Source organism: Cynocephalus volans, chromosome 12 (assembly GCF_027409185.1).
Source record: "Cynocephalus volans isolate mCynVol1 chromosome 12, mCynVol1.pri, whole genome shotgun sequence".
Classification (NCBI taxonomy): Eukaryota; Metazoa; Chordata; class Mammalia; order Dermoptera; family Cynocephalidae; genus Cynocephalus; species Cynocephalus volans.
Genome location: NC_084471.1, coordinates 86,100,862 through 86,121,149, shown reverse-complemented (window position 1 = coordinate 86,121,149; position 20,288 = coordinate 86,100,862). Strand labels below are relative to the sequence as shown.

The 20,288-nt window shown below is 34.4% G+C and overlaps 1 protein-coding gene across 3 annotated transcripts in view; it reads left to right on the top strand.

Moving 5' to 3' along the window:
- The window catches only part of MRPS35 (mitochondrial ribosomal protein S35), a 42,730-nt gene extending 22,724 nt beyond the window's left edge, over positions 1 to 20,006 (top strand). The window contains exons 6-8 of one of the 3 annotated variants that reach the window (XM_063075213.1): positions 852 to 961; positions 2,647 to 2,716; positions 17,760 to 20,006. In XM_063075213.1, the coding sequence (XP_062931283.1) occupies positions 852 to 961; positions 2,647 to 2,716; positions 17,760 to 18,029 (450 nt within the window). In that variant the 3' untranslated portion in view covers positions 18,030 to 20,006. Of the gene's footprint in view, positions 1 to 851; positions 962 to 1,527; positions 1,589 to 2,646; positions 2,717 to 17,759 lie in introns of those variants that run through there. The other 2 variants (XM_063075215.1, XM_063075214.1) reach the window with 2 other exon arrangements.
- Positions 20,007 to 20,288: the final 282 nt, after the last annotated feature.

The window sequence follows — 20,288 nt, the reverse complement described above, 5'->3', positions numbered from 1 at the left end:
TTACCTTATTTAACTGTATTTTAAAGTCTAATGTAACCTGTTTTTCTATGTCAAATCTATTCATCTGTAGATGATACTTTCAGCCCATGCCATAAATCTCTGCAAATTAAAAAGTGTGTTTATTTAGTCCAGCATTTCCCAACATATTTCTTAAGGAAGACTAATTCTGTGAACTGTTCCTTGAAAAGTAGTGAGGTCAAACAGATTTGAAAATCTTTACATACCTACCCTCCATCTTGAAATTTCAAGGTGCTTTTTAGCATATTGCCTGTTCTAAGAAATACTGCTGTAAAGAACCCAGTTGAACCCAGTATTTTCTAAATGTATTCAACAGAAATAGCTTTTTTTTAAAAAAAAATGTTTTCCCACTGCTTCATTTGACTTGCCAAAAAAAAAAAAAAAAAAAAAATCTTTTTACAGTCTGTGGAATTAGTTTAACATTTTAAGAAATGTTGAGCTGAATTGTTTCAGATGTTTTTATTCTTCTCCGATGCTATAATCCAGCCTCCATGAAATAGCTGTAGCTTTTAAAAATAAATGTCCCCAAGCTAATTGCAATGATATAGGTCTCATAATTACATGGTAAAAAAATTCTTACAGCCTTATGTTTTATTCATTTATTTCCGTATTCCAGTTTTACTGACAGTAATTGAGTTTAATTTTTTAGTGGTACTTGTAAGCAGCATAATTTCATTTATTTAAGAAAGTAACTGCTATCTCCATATAGAAAGGAGTTGGAAAGTTTTCTTTTTAGTGAGTTTAATGTTAACATCATAACATTGCTACTTTTTTTAATTAAATGAAGTATATGAAATGATTTTTTCAAATAATTTTTTTTTTGTATTTTTAAGGTTAAACTTTCCAGTTTGAATTTAGATGATCATGCAAAGAAGAAATTTATTAAACTTGTAGGAGAGCGATACTGCAAGACCACAGATGTACTTACCATCAAAACAGATAGGTAAACAAAAGTTCAGCAGACCAGTCATGTGCATTTCTTTATCGTCTTCCAGTCGCCTGGCAGTCCTTTTTTAAAAAATTACCGTGAAGATAGGGGTAGCCTTTTCTTATGTCAACTTATTATGTCAGAGAAGTTGTCTAATTCATATTTATGATATCTTCCCACTAGCCTACTGTTGCTTTGATCTTTATGTACATAGAGAGACTTGCTTAGCTAAGTTATCATTATTTTTAACCTTGATTTTAATATATCCGTGTGTATAAATCTCAGGGGAGATGTTAGAAGAAGACAGAAGTATGATTTGCTGGTGATGAAGGATTAAACAGGTTTTTACAAAGGCAAAGTATGTAAAAATCTTATAGTTCAAAATTAAAAGTATTAAATTACATATGTGGAAATTTATCAAGGCACTTTTGTAAATAAGCAGAATTTCAGAGTCAGAGTAGAAGTTTGTAAAAGGAGTATTAAATTTATCGTATATGAATTTTTATAAATTAGGTCATTTTCATTTGAGGTAAAAAAAAGATTGTTGGTATGTTTTTACTAAATGCTTGTTTTATTTTTAGAATTATACTTGGGCTGTGTCTAAATTATGTCAAAATACTAAAAACCTGCCTTCGGAGAAAAGTGAGTGGGCAGATCTTTTCTCTCCCTGCCTATCCCAGTGTCAAAGCATTTGGAGGTGTCAATATCAATTAAGGCTTATATCATGATTCTTAGTGGTGGGAAGAAGGAACGGGACACACATGCAGAGATGGCAACAGTGTGGAGGCAGAGAAGGCTTGGGAAATATAGTGCTTGATTATTACCATATGGGGGAAAATAGATTTGAAATATATTAGGAAATAGTTCTTTTACTGTCTCTAGACAATGTAAGATAATATTGCATTTTTAGTTTGTGCAACTTAAAAAATACCTTTAAAATATGTTATTGTTTGAAATTCTGTAAGTATCCAATGTTTTTTTCCTAGGTTTACAAGTATTAGTGTGTATATATGTTTTATAGTAACAACTCTTTAAAGTAAACTACTATTAAATAAATGTATGTATAGAGTAAGCAGGGTATAGCTTACTATAAAGTCATTTGTTATATGATGGTTTTATTTTATATTTAAAGAAGTTGGAAGTAATTGTTTTATATATTATTTTATTACCCTAAAAGCTTAACATGTATGTAAAAGTTTTGCCTAATTTAGGCTATTAATTTCATTTTAAATATAGCAGCAACAATACAGCATTATTTAGTGTAGCTCATTTTTTAAAAAATCAGCTCTGGGGAAAATCAAGATGAACGTTCAGGTGAGCATCTATTACCTCTTTTTAAAATGAACTCATCAGATGCATTTCATGCTGTACAGCAGATTCTTAGTGCTGAGGTGGTGAAGGGAACTTGGATTGGACACAATCATATTAAAATAGCATAAAGCTATTATTATATACAAATAACTCCATTAATGACGAAAGCAAGGAGATATTCTAAATAAAGATAAAAATAACACCAGTGTTCAATATCCTCAAGTAACGAACTACATAGACCATTCTTATTCCAAGAAAAAAACATTTTAAAGCAGAGAAGGAATACCTGGAAATGTTATCTTCCGTGTTTAGAGTATTGTATAGTTTGCAAATTATTCTGTATATTTACTTTTTAGAATTTTGACTTCCCTCCTCTTCCTCTTTTAAAGGTGCCCATTAAAGAGACAGAATTATGATTATGCAGTGTATCTACTAACAGTTTTATACCATGAGTCTTGGGTAAGTGTGTATGAATGTTTAATGATTTGTCAGTGTAATTTAGATGTTAACTTCAGTTGAGTATTTTGTGAACTACTAAATAATATAAGCATGTATGACATGTCGTAGGTAGCTCCTACTGATATTAAATGTGAGAATCTTGAAATAGATTATTCAGTCTACCTCAGGACCTTATTGAAATCAGATGCCTAAAATACCTTTAAAATTCACAGTTTTTTACTTTGGCTGGAAAGTTTATAGTTTTTTACTTTTTTTGTTTGACTTTGGGGGAAAGTTCTCAGTTATGGAAGAGTAATCATCATCTGTATAACTTGAGAATTTATAAATCATCCCGTTTTTCAAATACACTACAGAACAAAGCTCTAAAACTTTGTAGAAAGGTATTTTAAATGTTTATTAAAATTTTTAGTTAGCACGTAGTCTTCTGTGTGAACATTTGACTGTTATACATTAGAGACAATTAAGGGCAATTAATTCAAATACTATTAAAATATTCTTGTCTGAACTTATTGAGTTTTAGTATAAATATGTACATTTGTAAGGAACATTTTGCTGTACTCGAGCATCACTTCATCTGATTTAAAGTTGGTAACCAATATGTTTAGGTAACTCAGTGTTTTAACTATTATTTTTAAAAATTACAATAATTTTAGGTGTACATGGAAATTAAATTTGTTGTAGCTCGCCCAACATAAGCAGGGGACTCAATAGCATTTCAAGTTAGTAACATTTTAAGGAATAGAGATAGCTAGTGAGGGGGTCACTCTTCAGATGCTCAAAGGACTTCATATGAAAGAGAGCTTAGATTTACATGACCCTTAGATAACACAACAAGGTGGAAGCAACAGTGAGACTTCAATTCACTGGGTGAGAACTGTCTAAGAGAGCCATCCAAAGAAGCAGTGGACTGCTGTGATAAGTAGCCAACGTTCCAGCCATGGCCACTTAGGAGAGATATGATAAAAGAAGCATAGTCCTTGGATAGGTGGTTGCATTAGATGGCTATTGGATCTCCTTCCAGCCCTGAGAAGCTGTGATTCTGTGAACACGTGCAGCTGTTCGCTAAACTGCTCACAGCATTTCATTGATATGAATAATAAAACAGTTTAACGCAAGAGGATGAGTGGGAAGTGAAAGAAAAAAAAACTTTATTGTGGGGCTAGTAAAGAACAAAAAGTAGCTGGTAGCTTTTCTCTTGTTTTGAGGTATTCTCATTATCATAATTCATCTGAATTTTCTAGTTCCTGGCTTCAGGAGCAAGGTCATAATAGCAGTTAATCTTCCTTTCCAGTTGATTGATTTTAGAAATGCCTTTGGCTTAAGTTAAATAAGTTCCCTTTTGAACCAGCAATATGGCTGAATTAGCTACAGCTCTATGGCTGCTGCTTAAAGAGTTAATAACAACAATAAAAGCTATCCAGTTTTGAGTTTCTTATTTTGCCAGCAGAATGTAAAATGAATTTTCCCCGAAGGAAATGACAGGCATAAATTCAGTGAAAGTTGACTTACTGATTTCTCTCTGTGGTTCCATGCCATAGAATCCAAACAAGCTTGTATTCTAGATTCACGCAAGAAGCCTTTGATTTTTAATGCTAGTTACTTTGATGCCAGGATGAGTGGCCACTTACAATTGTCCTAAACAGATATAAAGAATTTTTTTATTAAAATTGACTCTTGGTCCTTTCCAAACAAGTATCATCAGTGAAGCTTTAAGAGAATGCAGATGAGCTGTGAAATTTTGCAGAGCTGCTGGAACAGAATTTTTGTTCATTGGAATCAGTTTTTCCTTCACCAGTAAGGAATTCATACTTGAAACTGATGTTAAGTCTGGCCAGTTAGCTCACTTGGTTATAGCATGGTATCATTAACACCAAGATCAAGGGTTCAGATTCCGGTATTGACCAGTTGCCAGAAAAAAAAAAAAAAAGAAACTGATGTTACCACCTGATATTTAATCAGATATTTAGAGAGCTCCCATTTTAATCCATTGCTTTATTTTTTATAGGCTGACTTTGAGCATTTAATATGCAATATGTGCTTCCCTTGGCTTTTTAACCTTTCCATGGAGATTACCTCTAAGTAGCACTGAAAGGAAAGTAGTTGGTAGTTTTATGTAGCACATAGTACTAAAACCCCTCTGAAAAAGTATTCATCTAGACTTCCGTATAAGAATGTTTCTGTTGTGTACTATTCAAACAGTTGAACTTCAATAAGCATAGACTTCATGAAGCATAGGTTTCAGACATAGAGGCTTAGTAGTGCTTCAAAGAACTATTATTTCAGTGCAAGAAAGGTGATAAGAGACAAATATACACTAGACCAGTTATCTTTCAGCAGATTAAAGAAGCAAAGAGACTTGGGGAAATTTGGTTAATATTTCAGTATTATATATTGTTAGCATAGAAGTGATTTGTTTTAACCATTAGAGCCATGCTGACCTGGATTTCAGTCCCAGTTCTGTTACTTACTATCTGTGTAACCTTAGTCAACCATTCAACATCTGAGGCTCAGTTTTCTAAGGGTCTTTGGATGCATCAGGGAGAATTTACATTAAGTGGCAAATAGTGGGCTCTCAGTAAGTGGCTATCAATATTAATAACACTGAAATGAAGAAAGATTTTTTTTCTTAAAATTTCAGCCTCATTTATTGTATTCCTGATTTCTGTATGCAGCTTATATTTAATTTGACAGAATTTATAGAAATAAAGTCAGATCTGTACTCTGCTATATTTACATTTTTAAAACATGTATCCTACTCAAAATTTGACATAACCGATAATAACAAAACTTCCTATATTTTAACTTTTGTTGCATGGTATTCTTTAAACCTTCCACAAGTGGTTAGGTTAAAAAATGATCAAATGAAACAAAAACGACTTGCACAAAAGATAGCATAAAACCCAAACATTTGCTTTAGAAAATGTAGAGATCAGAAATCAAATTCAAAGATTCTTAGATGGTTTCGATATTGAGTTACTAATGGTTGCTTTCTTAAAATTTAAATTTTTAGCTATCTTATTTGGATTTCACGATAGTGCTAGAAATATATCTAGCTTTGTAATAAAGTGGTTCTAAAAAGTTATATAACAAAAATTTCAAAAAGTTACGAATAAAAAATTTTTTAAAGTTGGATAATTTTACGCTCTCTAAAAGAGTTCATTATGAAAGGGAACCTTATTGCGACTATTTCTGATTAAAAATGAAGAATCCTTTTGCAGAGCCATAATCACCATTTAATCCGTTGGATTTATGAGTTCGTTGTGATTGTGTATATATGCTCAGATACATATGTATTTCCAGGTTCTATTAGAGACCTTTGAACAATGTTTGCTGTGTTGTTTGCTCTTTCTTGCATTCAGCCACTAATTTAGTTCTTGTGTACAAGGGTGTAACTTCCCTGTTTCATCCCTTTTTCATATTAATGTTAGAGTATTTGTTCTATAAAACAAATCTGTTATATCACATTCCTTACAAAGTCCTTCAGTGGTTCCCTGTTACCTAGGTAAAGTCCAAACTCCTTAGCATGTCATTCACAGCAATTTGCCACCTCATTACCAGCTACTCAGGAAGTATAGGTTATGTACCCTATACCTCAGCCACAATGAACATAATGTGTTCTTTCATAACTTTGCATATGTTATTCTCTTTGTTTATAATTCTTTTTTTGATTTGATCAGCCTTGCAAATTCCTATGAATCCTTCAATATACCTCAAATGTAACCTCTGAGATGTTTCCTGTCCATCCTTTTTCCCTCCTCCAGTTAGCATTCCTTTTATTGCTTTTACGATAATTGCCTACACACATGTCTGCCTGACCCCGTTAGACAATGAGATCACTGAGGCAGGGACTGTATCTTTCATTCAGCTTTATATTTCCAGCATCTAGTGTCTGGCATATTAGCATTCCGTAAATGTGTTTTAAAACTGATCCAAGTTGAATTAAATTTCTTGACATATTCAGTTAAAGATTTAGCTTTTGTAGGTGAAGAATTGGCAGTATTTTTTTTCACTTTTTATTCATTATTAATATTTGCCTCTTCCTATTTTTTATGATTTTGAAATTACTTGGTATTTATTTTTAATGGGTAACTGTTTTCTTTCGTACAGCACAATGCCTTACTTGTAATCATGAGAAGTGGAATATTACTGTGATTCATGTCTTAGGCAAAGGGAGTTGTAAATAAGATGGTAGGAGGTAACACATTTGTATGCTTAGTGGAGCAGATATTGCTTTGCCTTCTGTTACACCAGAGTACACTGACCATTACATGAATTAGCTATTATATGTTTTTCTTTGTATTGAGTTTATACTTACAAGGGAAAAAAAAAGATAGATTCAAATTAAGCTATTCTTTTGTTCTTTTAATATTCTTTTCATCATGTCTCTGTGTTCCTTAGAACATGTTCTGCCACTAGCAAGCAGTGTGGTTGTGGGCAAATTATTCAATTGCTCTGCGCTTCAATTTCCTGGTTTGTAAAACAGATGATAATAAGTACTAACTCATAGGGTTGTTGTGAGGGTTGAATGAGTTAATACACATAAGGCACTTAGCATAGTGCCTGGCATGTAGTGAGTATTCTAATAGCTGTTCAGCCTCATCCCATGCCACTTTCCTGTCACTGGCCTTCATTCACTTCCTCGAATGTTCTAAGCTCTTTCGTGTATCAGGGCCTTCGTGGATGCTGTTTCCTATAGTGGGATCGCACTCTTCGTCAGACTGGCTCCTACTCAACTTCAGGTCTACGATTAGACTGAGAATTCCAGGAGAACACACTTTTCTGCCACAGTAGTTGTGCAACAAATACTTATTGCATGAATGAGTAAATGAATAATCGAGCCAACTGGAAAAGAGAACAGGATCACATGGAATGAAAAGTTGCCTTTCTAGGGTTGTGATCAGGGCAGTTTCTCTCATTGCAAGCAGGGAGGAAAAGAGAGGCCATATGTTTATGTGCTTGTGTGTGCATCTGTGTATCTGTATTGTTATATACATACTTATAAATTAAATAATGAAATTATAAATGTTTAATGGGCATAGTATTAAAATAGGAGTCTACAAGTTAATCGAACTCTTTGCCTAAATGATAATCAACTTGAGCTTACAGTGGTATTTTTAATTGCCCCCAGTAATTTGAATATGCTGTTGTTTGTGCTTTAAAATGAATACATTCCAACCACACTTCAAAAAAAGAAACTCTTAAACAAGTGAACACTTCAATGCCGTGTCTGATTTTAGAAGCTAAAAATTTGAGAGTGAACTATAAGAGTACCAAATTGTAAATAAAATTTAATCATAACAGTGTATTTAAAAAATGAATGTAGAAGGACCGAATGTTACCAGTATTGATTAGCTATCTTTGGGTGATAGAATTATAGATCATTTTTTTCCTTCTACTTTTTAGTAACTTCCATCTTTTCTATGAAGATATATATAAAATTTCAACCTGCTGACTGTATCAGAATTCAATTCTGTATTATTATCCCTTTAGTATTAACTAACCCCCTATTTTTAGAGGTCCTTAATAAGACAGTTAACTTTTTACTGATGGACATTGAAGTTAATAAAAGTATTGAAAAGGGAAACTATTGCAAAAGGCCATCTTAAGTCTATAAATATAAAAATTGTATTTCAAAACTGTTACTTTTAAATATAACATCTTGGAAAGATACTGCTTATTTATAAATAATACCAAGCCATTTTAACTGCAGAATTTCTAACTGGGATGTATCATGTTTCTAGAAATGTCTGCTATATGTTAACTCTGAAAGGATTAAATTGGACTATTTTTGTCCTTTGCCTCTTCCTTCCTCATTCTGTATCTTCTCCCAGGTGATGTAAATTATCATGTATGTACTGACAGTTCTAAACTCTTTCTATCCCCAGCTTCTCCTGAGTGCCCTGCATTGGTTAAGACCTCCTTGTTGCAAGTCATAGAAACTCACTCAAGGTAGCTTACACAGAAAAGATACAAGGGCAAGGATGCTATGAATTGCCAGAAATGGGCAGGAACGGAAACTAGGGCAATGTGAGGGTTCTTAGTCTGCGGGCTTTATTTCTTTACAGGCAACTGCCTCATTTTTTCTCTCTGTAGACTGATCTACTCTTCTTCTCCAGTCTAAATATTAGAAAGCATGACATTGACTATTTCAGAATTTATAGGACTAGCCACCCAGGAGCAGGGGTTGAGGAGAGAGACAAAACTAAAATAAGCTAAATTCTCTCTTTGGATTCAAACTCCAAGAGAGTTACTCTGCTTCAGTCAGGCTTTGTCCAGTAACTGTGGCCAGATGGGAAATGATACATACCAGGGAAACATAGCTGCCAGGAGCCAATAATCTGCACACAGGAATTGAGGCTGATAGATTTAACAAATGAATAAACCGACCTAGGTTAAGCTCTTGTGAATCAAAACACCAGCAAGTTAATAATGGTATTGTGGGTATAGTTTTTAAAATAGTCCTTATTTTTTAAAGAATAATACTAATATATTATGGATGAGATGGCATAACATCTGTGATTTCCTTCAAAATAATTCAGTGAGGGCATAGGAAGGGGGTAGAGGGTAGAGGCTTATATGAAACGAGATAGGCCATGAGTTAATTGTGGAAGCTGGGTGATGGTGAGTGGATGCTCACTGTGCTATCCTCTTCACTTTTGTGTACTTTTGAAATTTTCTCTAATGGACTTTTTAAAATCACTAAAACAAAACTATTTAGTAGAGTTAATAGTCTCATATAAAATAATTCGCTTATAAATTGAATTAATTTTGTTCCAGTATCATTATTACCGTGTTAGAATAACAAGGTGTTTTTTGTTTTAGCCAACTCTGGTCTTCATTTCAGCCAAAGGGAAATTTCAGCAGTTGGTTAATATGAACAAGCCAATGTACCTTTTTCTAAAATGTTTGGATATGAAAACATTAGTTTTTAGCTAGGGTGTCCTAGAGATATCCAGCTTCTCTTAGTACTACCCAAGCACATAGTAGTTTCTCAGTAAATGTTTTTTGAAAGAATGCCCCATAGGAGTCACAAACCAAAGAGGAGCTTTGTCTATCAAACTGGTTTTTTGCAGTTTATTTATTGAAGAAATCTTGTTTTGTGTTTTTTCCTGTGGGCTTTCCTGTCATTTGCATTTTGCTGAGTGTATCACCATAATGTAATTTAACGTGTTCCATTGTTATATATATTTCCTTTAAATTGATAGTTGAATCTAGAGGCTTAATCTGATTCTAGTTAGATTTTTGGGGGGTAAAACTACTTCATAGTTGGTATTGTAGTCTTCCACCAGGAGGTACATGATATCTAATTTTTTTCTCGTTTTGTGAACTTAGCCGCTATAGCTTTTTAAGTCAGAAGTCTAAGTGTAGGTTTTTGAAAGTGATAATTACAGGTTTTTACAGTAGCAATAACTACTGTAAAATAAATTTAGGGATTGCTGATTCAGACTAAATTTCCTGTAATCAGTTTTTGCAAACTTTTTTTTTTTTTTTTTTTTTTTTTGATCTGTAAGGAGATTGCGACCCTTGGCACAGTGTTGTCCGCACCACGCTCAGCCAGCGAGTGCATCGGCCATCCCTATATAGGATCCGAACCCGCGGCCTCGGCGCTACCAGCGCCACACTCTCCCAAGTGAGCCACGGGGCCGACCCTTTGCAAACTTTTTTAAAAAATTAAACATTTTTATTTCTATAGGACACGTATGAGTTACCCTCCCAGTTTTAGATTTGTTGGAACTTGTTGAATAGATTCACCATAAACCTTAGAGGGAGTTAATTACTATAAATAATATAAAGAAGTCTTCAGAATCTCATAGTTACAATCTCATAGTACAGATTTGATAACTGCATTATTAAGTAGCTCTGATACATGTAACAGTATAGTTTTCTATTGCTCTGTCTTTGAGTTCATTAATCCTGCCTTTTGCTGTACCTAAACTACTTTTATTTTATTTTATATTTTTAACGTTTACTTGTACATTTTTGTGGGGTATAGTATGTTGTTTCAGTACATGCGTACATTGCACAATGATTCATTTAAGGTAGGTAGCAGGTAGGTAGCATGGTTTTGTACCCATTAGTCCACCATTTCTCCTCCTCTCTTACCCCCTCAGTCCTCCCAGCCTGTGATAACCATTATTCTACTATCTACTTCTATGAGAACCACTTTTTTTCTTTTAGATTCCACATATGAGTGAGATCATGCAGTATTTATCTTTCTGTGCCTGACTGACTTAACATGATGGTTTCCAGTTCCATCCATGTTGCTGCAAATGATAGGATGTAATTTCTTTTTCTAGCTGAATGGTATTCCATTGTGTTTATAAACCACAGTTTTTTTATCCATTCACCTGTTGATGGGCTTGATTCTATCTCTTAGCTATTGCGATGAACTTGGGTATGCAGGTATCTCTTCAATATATTGATTTCATTTCCTTTGGATATATACCCAGTGGTGAGATAACTGGGTCATAGGTAGATCTATTTTTAGTTCTCTGAGGAACCTCCATGCTGTTTTCCACAATGGCTGTACCAATTTACATTCCCACCAGCAATGTAGGAGGATTCCTTTTTCTTCACACCCTCGCCAGAATTTATTTTCTGTCTTATTAGTAATAGCCATTCTAACTGGGGTGAAATATCTCATTGTGGTTTTAATTTTAATTTCCCTGATGATTAGTGATTTTGAGCATTTTTTCATTTACTTGTTGGCCATTTGTATGCAAATGTTTGTTCAGGGGCTGGCCGGTTAGTTCAGTTGGCTGGAGTGTGATGTTGTAACACCAAAGTCAAGAGTTTGGATCCTCATATTGGCCAGCTGCCAGAAAAAAAGAAAAGAAAAAGAAATGTCTGTTCAGGTCCTTTGCCCATTTTTAATTGAGTTATATATATTTTTGCTGTTGAATTGTTTATATATCCTGGATATTAGCCCCTCGTTTGATGTGTTGTTTGCAAACTCTCCCATTCTCTAGGTTGTCTCTTTGCTTTGTTGATAGTATCACTTGCTGTGCAGAAGTTTTTTACTTTGATGTAGTCCCATTTGTGTATTTTTGCTTTAGTTGCCTGTGCCTTTGCAGTCTTGCTCAAAAAGTGCTGTCCACTCCCATTTCGTGTAGCATTTCCTCTCAGGTTTTATTCTAATAGTTCCATAGTTTTGGGTCTTAAACTTAGGTCTTTGATCCATTTGGAGTTGATTTTTGTGTATGGCAAGAGATAGGGGTCTAGTTTCAATCTTCTGCATGTGGATATCCAATTTTCCTAGTACCATTTATTGAAGAGACTGTCCTTTCCCCACTGTATATTCTTGGCACCTTTGTTGGCATGTGGGTTTGTTTCTGGGCTCTCTATTCTGTTACACTGGTCTGTTTGTCTGGTTTTATGCCAGTACTGTGCTGTTTTGGTTACTGTTGCTTTGTAGTATATTTTGAAGTCAAAGTGTTTTGCCTTCAACTTGGTTCTTTTTGTTCAAGGCTTCTTTGACAAGGTCTTTTGTGATTCCATACAAATTTTAAGATCAATTTTTCTATTTCTGTGAAGAATGTCATTGGTATTTTGATGGGGATTATATTGAATGTGTATATTTATGTAGTGTGTACTACAAGCCTGGTGCTCTAAGTACATGGATATTCCTTACTTATTTTAATTCTCAGCCCTGTGAATTCAGTTCTTACAGAGATTCAAGCTGAAGGAACTTGCCTATTACAGGAGTAAGTGATGAAGTAAGGATTTAAACTCAGGTCTGGGAAACACCAAAGCCCATGTTAAATACTGTGTTATACCCCCTCTCTGTATGACCTTGGACAAATTGCAGATATATAGCAGATATATATATATCTGTAATTCTGGAACCCAAAAAGCTTTGGAAATTGATAGTCTTTTCTTTATTTGAGAAGCTATTTATATTTTTTGTTTATCCCATTTATTATGAATATTCATATATGTTGCTGCCAAAATAGTAATGTGTTGGATTGGGGGAGCTGCTATAGATCCCCTCTGGAGGTGGTATAAAAATATATGGTATATGCACTGCATTAAACATATACTTTCTGCATATTTCTGCATTTTAATTCTGAAATACAAAAAGTTCTAAAATCTAAAAGTTCTGAAATCTAAGAGATTGTGGCCCTCTATTTAACTTCCATAATACTTAGTATCTGTAGAGATGTTAAAATCTATCCTAGTAGGTCTTAATAAAAATTATACTTTATGAAATAATACATGAAATAATACATTTGAGATACATTATATATAGTAAATTTGTTGGGATTGTTACTGTCATTATCTTGGAGTTTATATTCAGCTCTGTAGAATTTGAATCCTAAAGCTAGAATATGTAGAAAACATGATTTTTGCTTAGCTTGTACCTGGAGCCCAATGCGGTGTTGTATTGGTACAGGATTAGTGAGAAACCATACCTTTTACAAAGTGTAGTTTGTTTCCCTTCCCAGAGACTGTTTGGAACAGCAGTGGTTTTCTGCAAACTTACATTATCCTGTAGTGCAGGGTTTCCTGACCTTTTCATGTCATTGCACACACAGAAAATTCTTTACTGAGAATGAAGGATGAGGGTGCTTGTGGTTGCTCCTGGCACTGCAGCCTCACCTGGCCACCTTCAGGGCTGAGGGAATCAATGTCATGGCCCACTATAGCATACCTAGGTAAACCAGCAAAGAATTGTAGGTACCAAATGTAAGGAGAAAAGAAATGAAATGTTGAAAATTATTAGTGGATATACTTTGGTTACTTCTTCTGTGTAGACATCTATATTGACGGTTAAGAAAATTCGAGTAAAACCTGTATGAAACTTCATAATTTTTTTGTTTTTATTTGGCTAGCTGGTATGGGGATCTGAATACTTTTTAAACAGTTAAGTCTAGACTGCTTGTCTTCCAGCACTCACGAATGAGATAGAGTGACTGTTTTTCCTTACTGCTTTATAAAATTGTACTTGTTAACCTCTTAAATTAAGTATACTTCACCTGTAAGTTCAAATTATGAAGAAACTGTGACATTGTCTTGAGACATTGCAAGCATTTACAAGAGTAGATAGGACCAATAATGTATTTAATTTAGGGCATATGAATTTTTAAGGGGCTGACATTTATTTCTTAACCAAATATTACAGTAAAAATAGGTGGGGCAGGGTAATTTTATCAGTTATTATTTTTTTAATGTACAAATTCAGAGTTCTGCTGTTGGACATTATTTGCAGCAGGGTTGCAGAGGGGTGCAACAGGAAGTTGTTTCACAATATCCCTATCCCCCCTGCCAATCCTAAAACCCCTACCAGATGAAAAAGGGGCATAGAGTTGATTCTCAACTGGATAAGATATTTCTAGAATATAAGCTGGGACATTTTCCCCAGCCATATTCAGTATGAGGAGGTGGGCAAACGTAGGAATTGTGAGTGCAGATCCCCCACTTTGGCTCATGGATTTGGGAGTCAGGTAAGACACCGTAACTTATCTTACTGGTTTCTCTTGAAGGAATGTTACTCAGTTTGAAGGATTCAAAGAGGATTTATTCTTCTTGGGGTTTCTTTGTGGTGGGTAGGGACTCTCATCCTTGGGTGTCAGTGACCTGAATGGGATTTACTGACTCAGTGGCATCCCCGATGGCTTGTTTCTGGTTGGTGGGGCTCCTTTTTAAACTTTGGGGGACACATTTCCAATGCTTTTTTCTCTTCATGGGACCTTGTAGCGGGGATAAGGATGGAAGTGTGGCATGGGTAGAATCTTCCCCTGCTTCTTTTTTTTTTTTTTTTAATTAAATTAATTTTTTTCATTGTACATGTTTATAGGGTACAATTTGTTGTTTCAATACTTGCATATATTGTATAATGATCTAATAAGAATAGTTAGCATATCTATCACCTAAACGTTTATCATTTCATTGTGGTTATAACATTCAAGATCATCTTTTCTTGCTATATTGAAATATACAATACAATATTATTAGCGATTGTCACTCTAGAGCACCAGAACTTATTTTTCATATCTAACTGTAACTTTGTACCAGTCTTCCAGCCTTTCCCATGTCCTCTCCCCTCTCTTTCTCTACCTCTGGTAACTGCTATCCTACTCCCTATTTCTCTCTTTTTTTCTCTTTTTAATTTATTTTTCTTAATTGACCCATGATAATTGTATATATTTATGGAGTACAATATGATATTTGTGTACATTCATACTGTGTGCAGTGATCATGTCAGGGTGCATATTATATCCATCACTCAGACATGGTCATTTCTTTGTGTTAGGAACATTGAACGTCAGCTATTAGATACACAGTACTTTGTTGTTAACTGTAGTTTCCCTATATTACTATAGAACACTAGATTCCATTCTTCCTACCTCTCTACTATTTTGTGTCTGCTGACCACCCTCTCCCCATCTTCCTTTCCCCTTCTCCCGCACCAATCTCTAGTAACCACTATTCTACTCTCTCTTTCTATGAGATCAACTTTTTTAGTTTCCACATATGAGTGAGAACATGTGGTATTTCTCCCTCTGTGCCTGGCTTATTTCACTTTACATAATTTTCCCCAATCTCATCCATGTTGCTGCAAATGGTAGAATTTCATTCTTTTTTATGGCTGAGTAATATTCTGTTGTTTTCTTTATCCAATCATCTTTTGAAGGATATTTAGGTTGGTTTCAACTCTTGGCTGTTGTGAATAAAGCTGTGATAAACATGGAAGTGCAAGTATTCCTTTGACCTGTTTATTTCCATTCCTTTGTATACATACCCAATAGTGGGATTGCTGGATCATATGGTAGTTCTGTCTGTAGTTTGAGAAATCTCCGTACTGTTTTCCATAATGGCTGTACTAATTTACATTCCCATCAGCAACATATGAGGATTCTCCTTTCTTCGAATCCTTGCCAGCATTTGTTATTTTATATGTTTTTAATAATGGCTATTCTAGCTGGAGTGAGATGATATCTTATTGTGGTTTTGATTTGCATATCTGTGATAATAGTTATGTTGAGCATTTTTTCATATACCTGTTGGTCATTTGTATGTCTTCTTTTGAGAAATGTCTATTCAGTTCATTTGCCCATTTTAGAATCAGATTTTTTTACTATTGAGTTGTTTGAGTTCTTTGTGTATTCTAGATATTAACCCCTTGCTGGATGCAGAGTTTGCAAATATTTTCTCCCATTCTGCAGGTTGTCTTTTCACTCTGTTAATTGTTTCCTTTGCTATGCAAAAGCTTTTTAGTTTGATATAATCCCATTTATTAATGCTTGCTTTTGTCCCTGTGCTTCTGAAGTATTATTCATAAAATCTTTGCCCAGACCTATGTCCTGAAGTGTTTCCCCTATGTTTTCTTCTAGAATTTTTATAGTTTCAGGTATTACATTTAATCTTTAATCCATTTTGAGTTGATTTTGGTTTATGGTGAGAGGGATCTAGTTTCATTCTTTAGCATATGATCTCCAATTTTCCCAGCACCATTTATTGAAGAGACTGTCTTTTCCCCAATGTTATGTTTTTGTTTCCTGTGTCAAAAATCAGTTGGCTGTAGGTATGTGGATTTATTTCTGAATTCTCCATTCTGTTCCATTGGTCTGTGTGTCTGTTTTTGTGCTAGTATCATGCTGTTTTGAGGACTGTAGCTTTGTAGTATATTTTGAAGTGAGGGAGTGTGATAATACTCCCCACTTTGTTCTTTTTGCTCTGGATTGCTTTGGCTCCTCAGGATCTCTTGTTCCATATAAATTTTTGAATTGTTTTTTCTAGTTCTGTGAAGTATGTCATTGATAGATCGATGGGGATTGCATTGAATCTGTAGAGTGCTTGGGTAGTATGGTCATTTTGATGATATTGATTTTTCCAATCCATGAGCATGGGATATCTTTCTGTGTTTTTCTGTCTTTAATTTTTCTAATCAGTGTTTTATAGTTTTCATTGTAGAGCTCTTTCACCTCCTTCATTAAATTTCTTCCCAGGTATTTTATTTTTTTGTTGCTATTATAAATGGGATAGCTTTCTTGATTTCTTTTTCTGCAAGTTCATTGTTGGTGTATAGAAATGCTACTGATCTTTGTATGTTGACTTTCTTATCCTTTACCTGCTTCTTGGTGCTCTGTTACCTGTGAGGGGCCTTAGAGTTCTGTCTGCTAAAGGTGGGGTCTCTTTCAAGAGGACATTTCAGAGGTAGAATATTATTTCTGACAGCCTTACAAATATACTTCTCTTAATTCTTTACCACCTTTAAAAGTTGTTACTCAGAATAGTGAATGATTCTATAATAACCTAGCTCAGAATATTGCTATATGTTAATTTGGAAAGAATGTGGCTAGTATTTAGCAGTTTTTTGAACCACGACATATTACTTATTAGCTATGTTATTTGATTTTTCACAGAATGTTACATCTCCATTTAAATCATAAACCTGACTTATATTACTACATAACCTACCAGTGTTCCCTAGAATAGCATGATAATAATTTTTGTAAGGAAAAACAAGCAGTAACAAAAAAATGGTTTCCATTATGGGGACAGAAAGTAAAGATAACAAAATTCCAGAATATATGAAGTTATGACTAAAAATCATGTACTGCACACATACTTCACATTTTTAATTTTATTATAGTAAAAATAATGGTCTTTCCTGTCATCCCCACAAGCGTGTTTCAAAGATAAATACAGTCTCCTCTCAACTGTCATTATTTTTAAACTCAGAAATGTGAAATGTTGATGTGTTCAGATTTAGGAAAAAATGAATTTTCTCTATCTGTTGAAAAACAGTATTGCTTTATAAGTGAAATTTGCAAGGCAGATAAATTGTAAATCATATGGATAGAACTCATTAGTGGTAACAGAGCTTGATTGGGGGGGGGGGGTTCATATAATAGAGAGTGCAGCCCTGAAGCTGCTGGTCCAGGTGGATAACAGTGCTGGGTAAGGAGGTCAGTCAGAGTGAACATACAAAAACCAGGGACTCTCTACATTTTTGTAAACTTCTCTCCCCCTAAACAAAAAAACAAAAATACTTTGTCTTTTATTTCTCAGACTTCAGAACTTGTTTTTTGTCTTTCAGAAAACCGAAGAATGGGAAAAAAATAAGACAGAAGCAGACATGGAAGAGTATATATGGGAAAATAGTTCCTCAGAAAAAAATATCCTAGAAACACTTCTCCAAATTAAAGCTGCTGAGAAAAATATGGAAGTAAATAAAGAAGAGCTCCTTGGTACTAAAGAAGTTGAAGATTACAAAAAGGCTGTTGTTAGTCTTAAGAATGAGGGGGATAATGAAAATACCCTTTCTCAGTACAAAGAATCAGTGAAGAGACTATTAAGTTTGACATGAATTATGAAATTTTAAAAATCTGCTTGATTTATCTATTTTGTGATATTTGTAATCAATGATTAATTTCATATAAAATTGGAAATGTGAAAAAAACTTGTTTTATGTCAGAGTTAAAATTATTTATTTCATACTATTGTACAGTGGCAACGATTATTCCAAAATTTTCTTATTTATATACTGCGACAATTAGACTAATTAGAAGGTCTTTGTGATTTCTTGTTTTTCTAAAGTATTTTGATTTTATTTCTGTATAACAGCTTTAGTATTCATATATATATACACACACACACATATATTTAATTGTTATTTGTCACCTGCTACAATTTTTTCCTCACTAGTTGGCATTTAGTGGATGCTTTTGAATTGTGGTTTTGATTGTATTGGAAGTTAGGACAAGAACCCAGTCCCCTGGCTCGCAGTTCGGTGCTCTGTTCACATCACTGCTGTCTATCCAATTCGTCTTTCACAATTGCCGATTCTGGTTAGAAACAGGTCCTCGGGAGTATTTTCTAACCTAAAATTTTTGTTCCATCTCTCCCTTTTGGGGGCAGTTTTTGTTGACTCCACTCTGTTCAGCACCTTACTTTCTATATTCTGGGGCTTTTTTTGCTAACCTCAAACTAGAAAAGTAGAAGTGGAGATTAGCTGATATTCATTTGGATGCCCTAGTTAGAGCAGCCACAGCTCAGGAACAGTATAAGGTATAAGGACCTTGAATTTAACTAGAGTAATGACAAAATGTAAACTATCCTAAGAAATGTTCCATTCGGTTTAGCTGTAAATTCAGAATTTTTAAGTGTATCTGTAAGTCATTTCTTACCACTTCCAAAGTTGTTGACAAGCAATTAAAATCAAAACAAAGGAATTATTGAGTTGTTGACAAGTGATTAATTTAAAATCAAAGTAAAGGAATTATTGAGAGTTTATTTGCCTAACAGTTATTTTGCCTAATAATTAGAGAATACAAATGAAAATCAAAAGGAATTTCAAAATGATTGCCTAAAACATTTGTATAAAGTGAAGGTATGATTTGGTATTAGTAAGGCAAGGGTCTATAGGTTATATAAGCAATAATATGGCCTTGAGTACAAAAAGGAGAGAGAAATGTTGTGTTCTTTTGGATGGAAATAGTGAGCGAAAAGCAAAATGGATAAAACTGAATTTTTAAATCATATTTAAAACATACTTTAAGAAATATAATGTGTCAGTACATTTAGAGACTCATAAGGAGTTAAAGAAAACTCAGATATAGAAATAAGATTGAGGAAGGATACATTTTGAAAACAGTAGAAACCAAGTTCAAGGGTTCAGATCCTTGCCCAGCCAGCCACCAAAAAATATTTTTAAATTTAAAAAAAAAAAAAAGTAGAAACTAAAGTGATTATTTGGGAACATAGGAAGAGGTGGCAGGTTAGGGTGGTCCTTCCTGTGTAATAATACATTGCAGATAAAAGCAGAGGGAGCAATGCTGTGTGGTAAAGAATTTGACCTTTCCCAAAGAGAGGTCTGGTCTTTGTTCTTGGCTTCTAGGAGGTAATCTGTGTCATACCTGGTAGGAGTGTCTTTGTTTAAGGTAAGAGCCAGCCCAAGAAGATCTGAAGTTGGAACTGGCCATGCCAGAAAAACCAACCACATGACTTAGGGTGGGGGATTTGGGTCACACAATATCAGTTATCAGTCCACCTGGCAGCTGAGATTAACTACCCAGGCATTCAAGGAATCAATCATACCTACGTAATGGAGCCCCAATAAAAACTTTGAACACTGAGGCTAAGCAAGCTTCTCTGATTGACAATACTCTGCATATATTGTCATACACTGATGTTGAGAGTAATGTGTTCTGGCTTTAGGGGTAGAGGACACCAGAAGCAAAGCAATTGGAACCTTTCTGGACTCAACTTTACGTGCTTCGTCCCTTGGGTGACTTTAATCTGTATCCTTTCCCAGTAATAAACCACAATCATGAGTGTAATAGTTTTCACTGAGTTCTGTCAGTTCTTCTAGTGAAATTGAACCTGAGGGTGGTTTTGGGAACCTTCCCCCACAAAACTTACAGTTGGTGTCAGAAGTGAGGGTGATCTTGTAAAGGACTGTGCCCTCTTGTGCAGTATGGCCAACTCCAAGCAACTGACCTGAAGCCTCTTAGGTGGCAGTCATTGATGCCTAATGGCAAAATCTTAGAGCTGTAAGATTAATACAAAATGGCCTCAAAAAGATAATAGTTGCTGTCATAATTTTAGCAATAATTAATAGGCACTG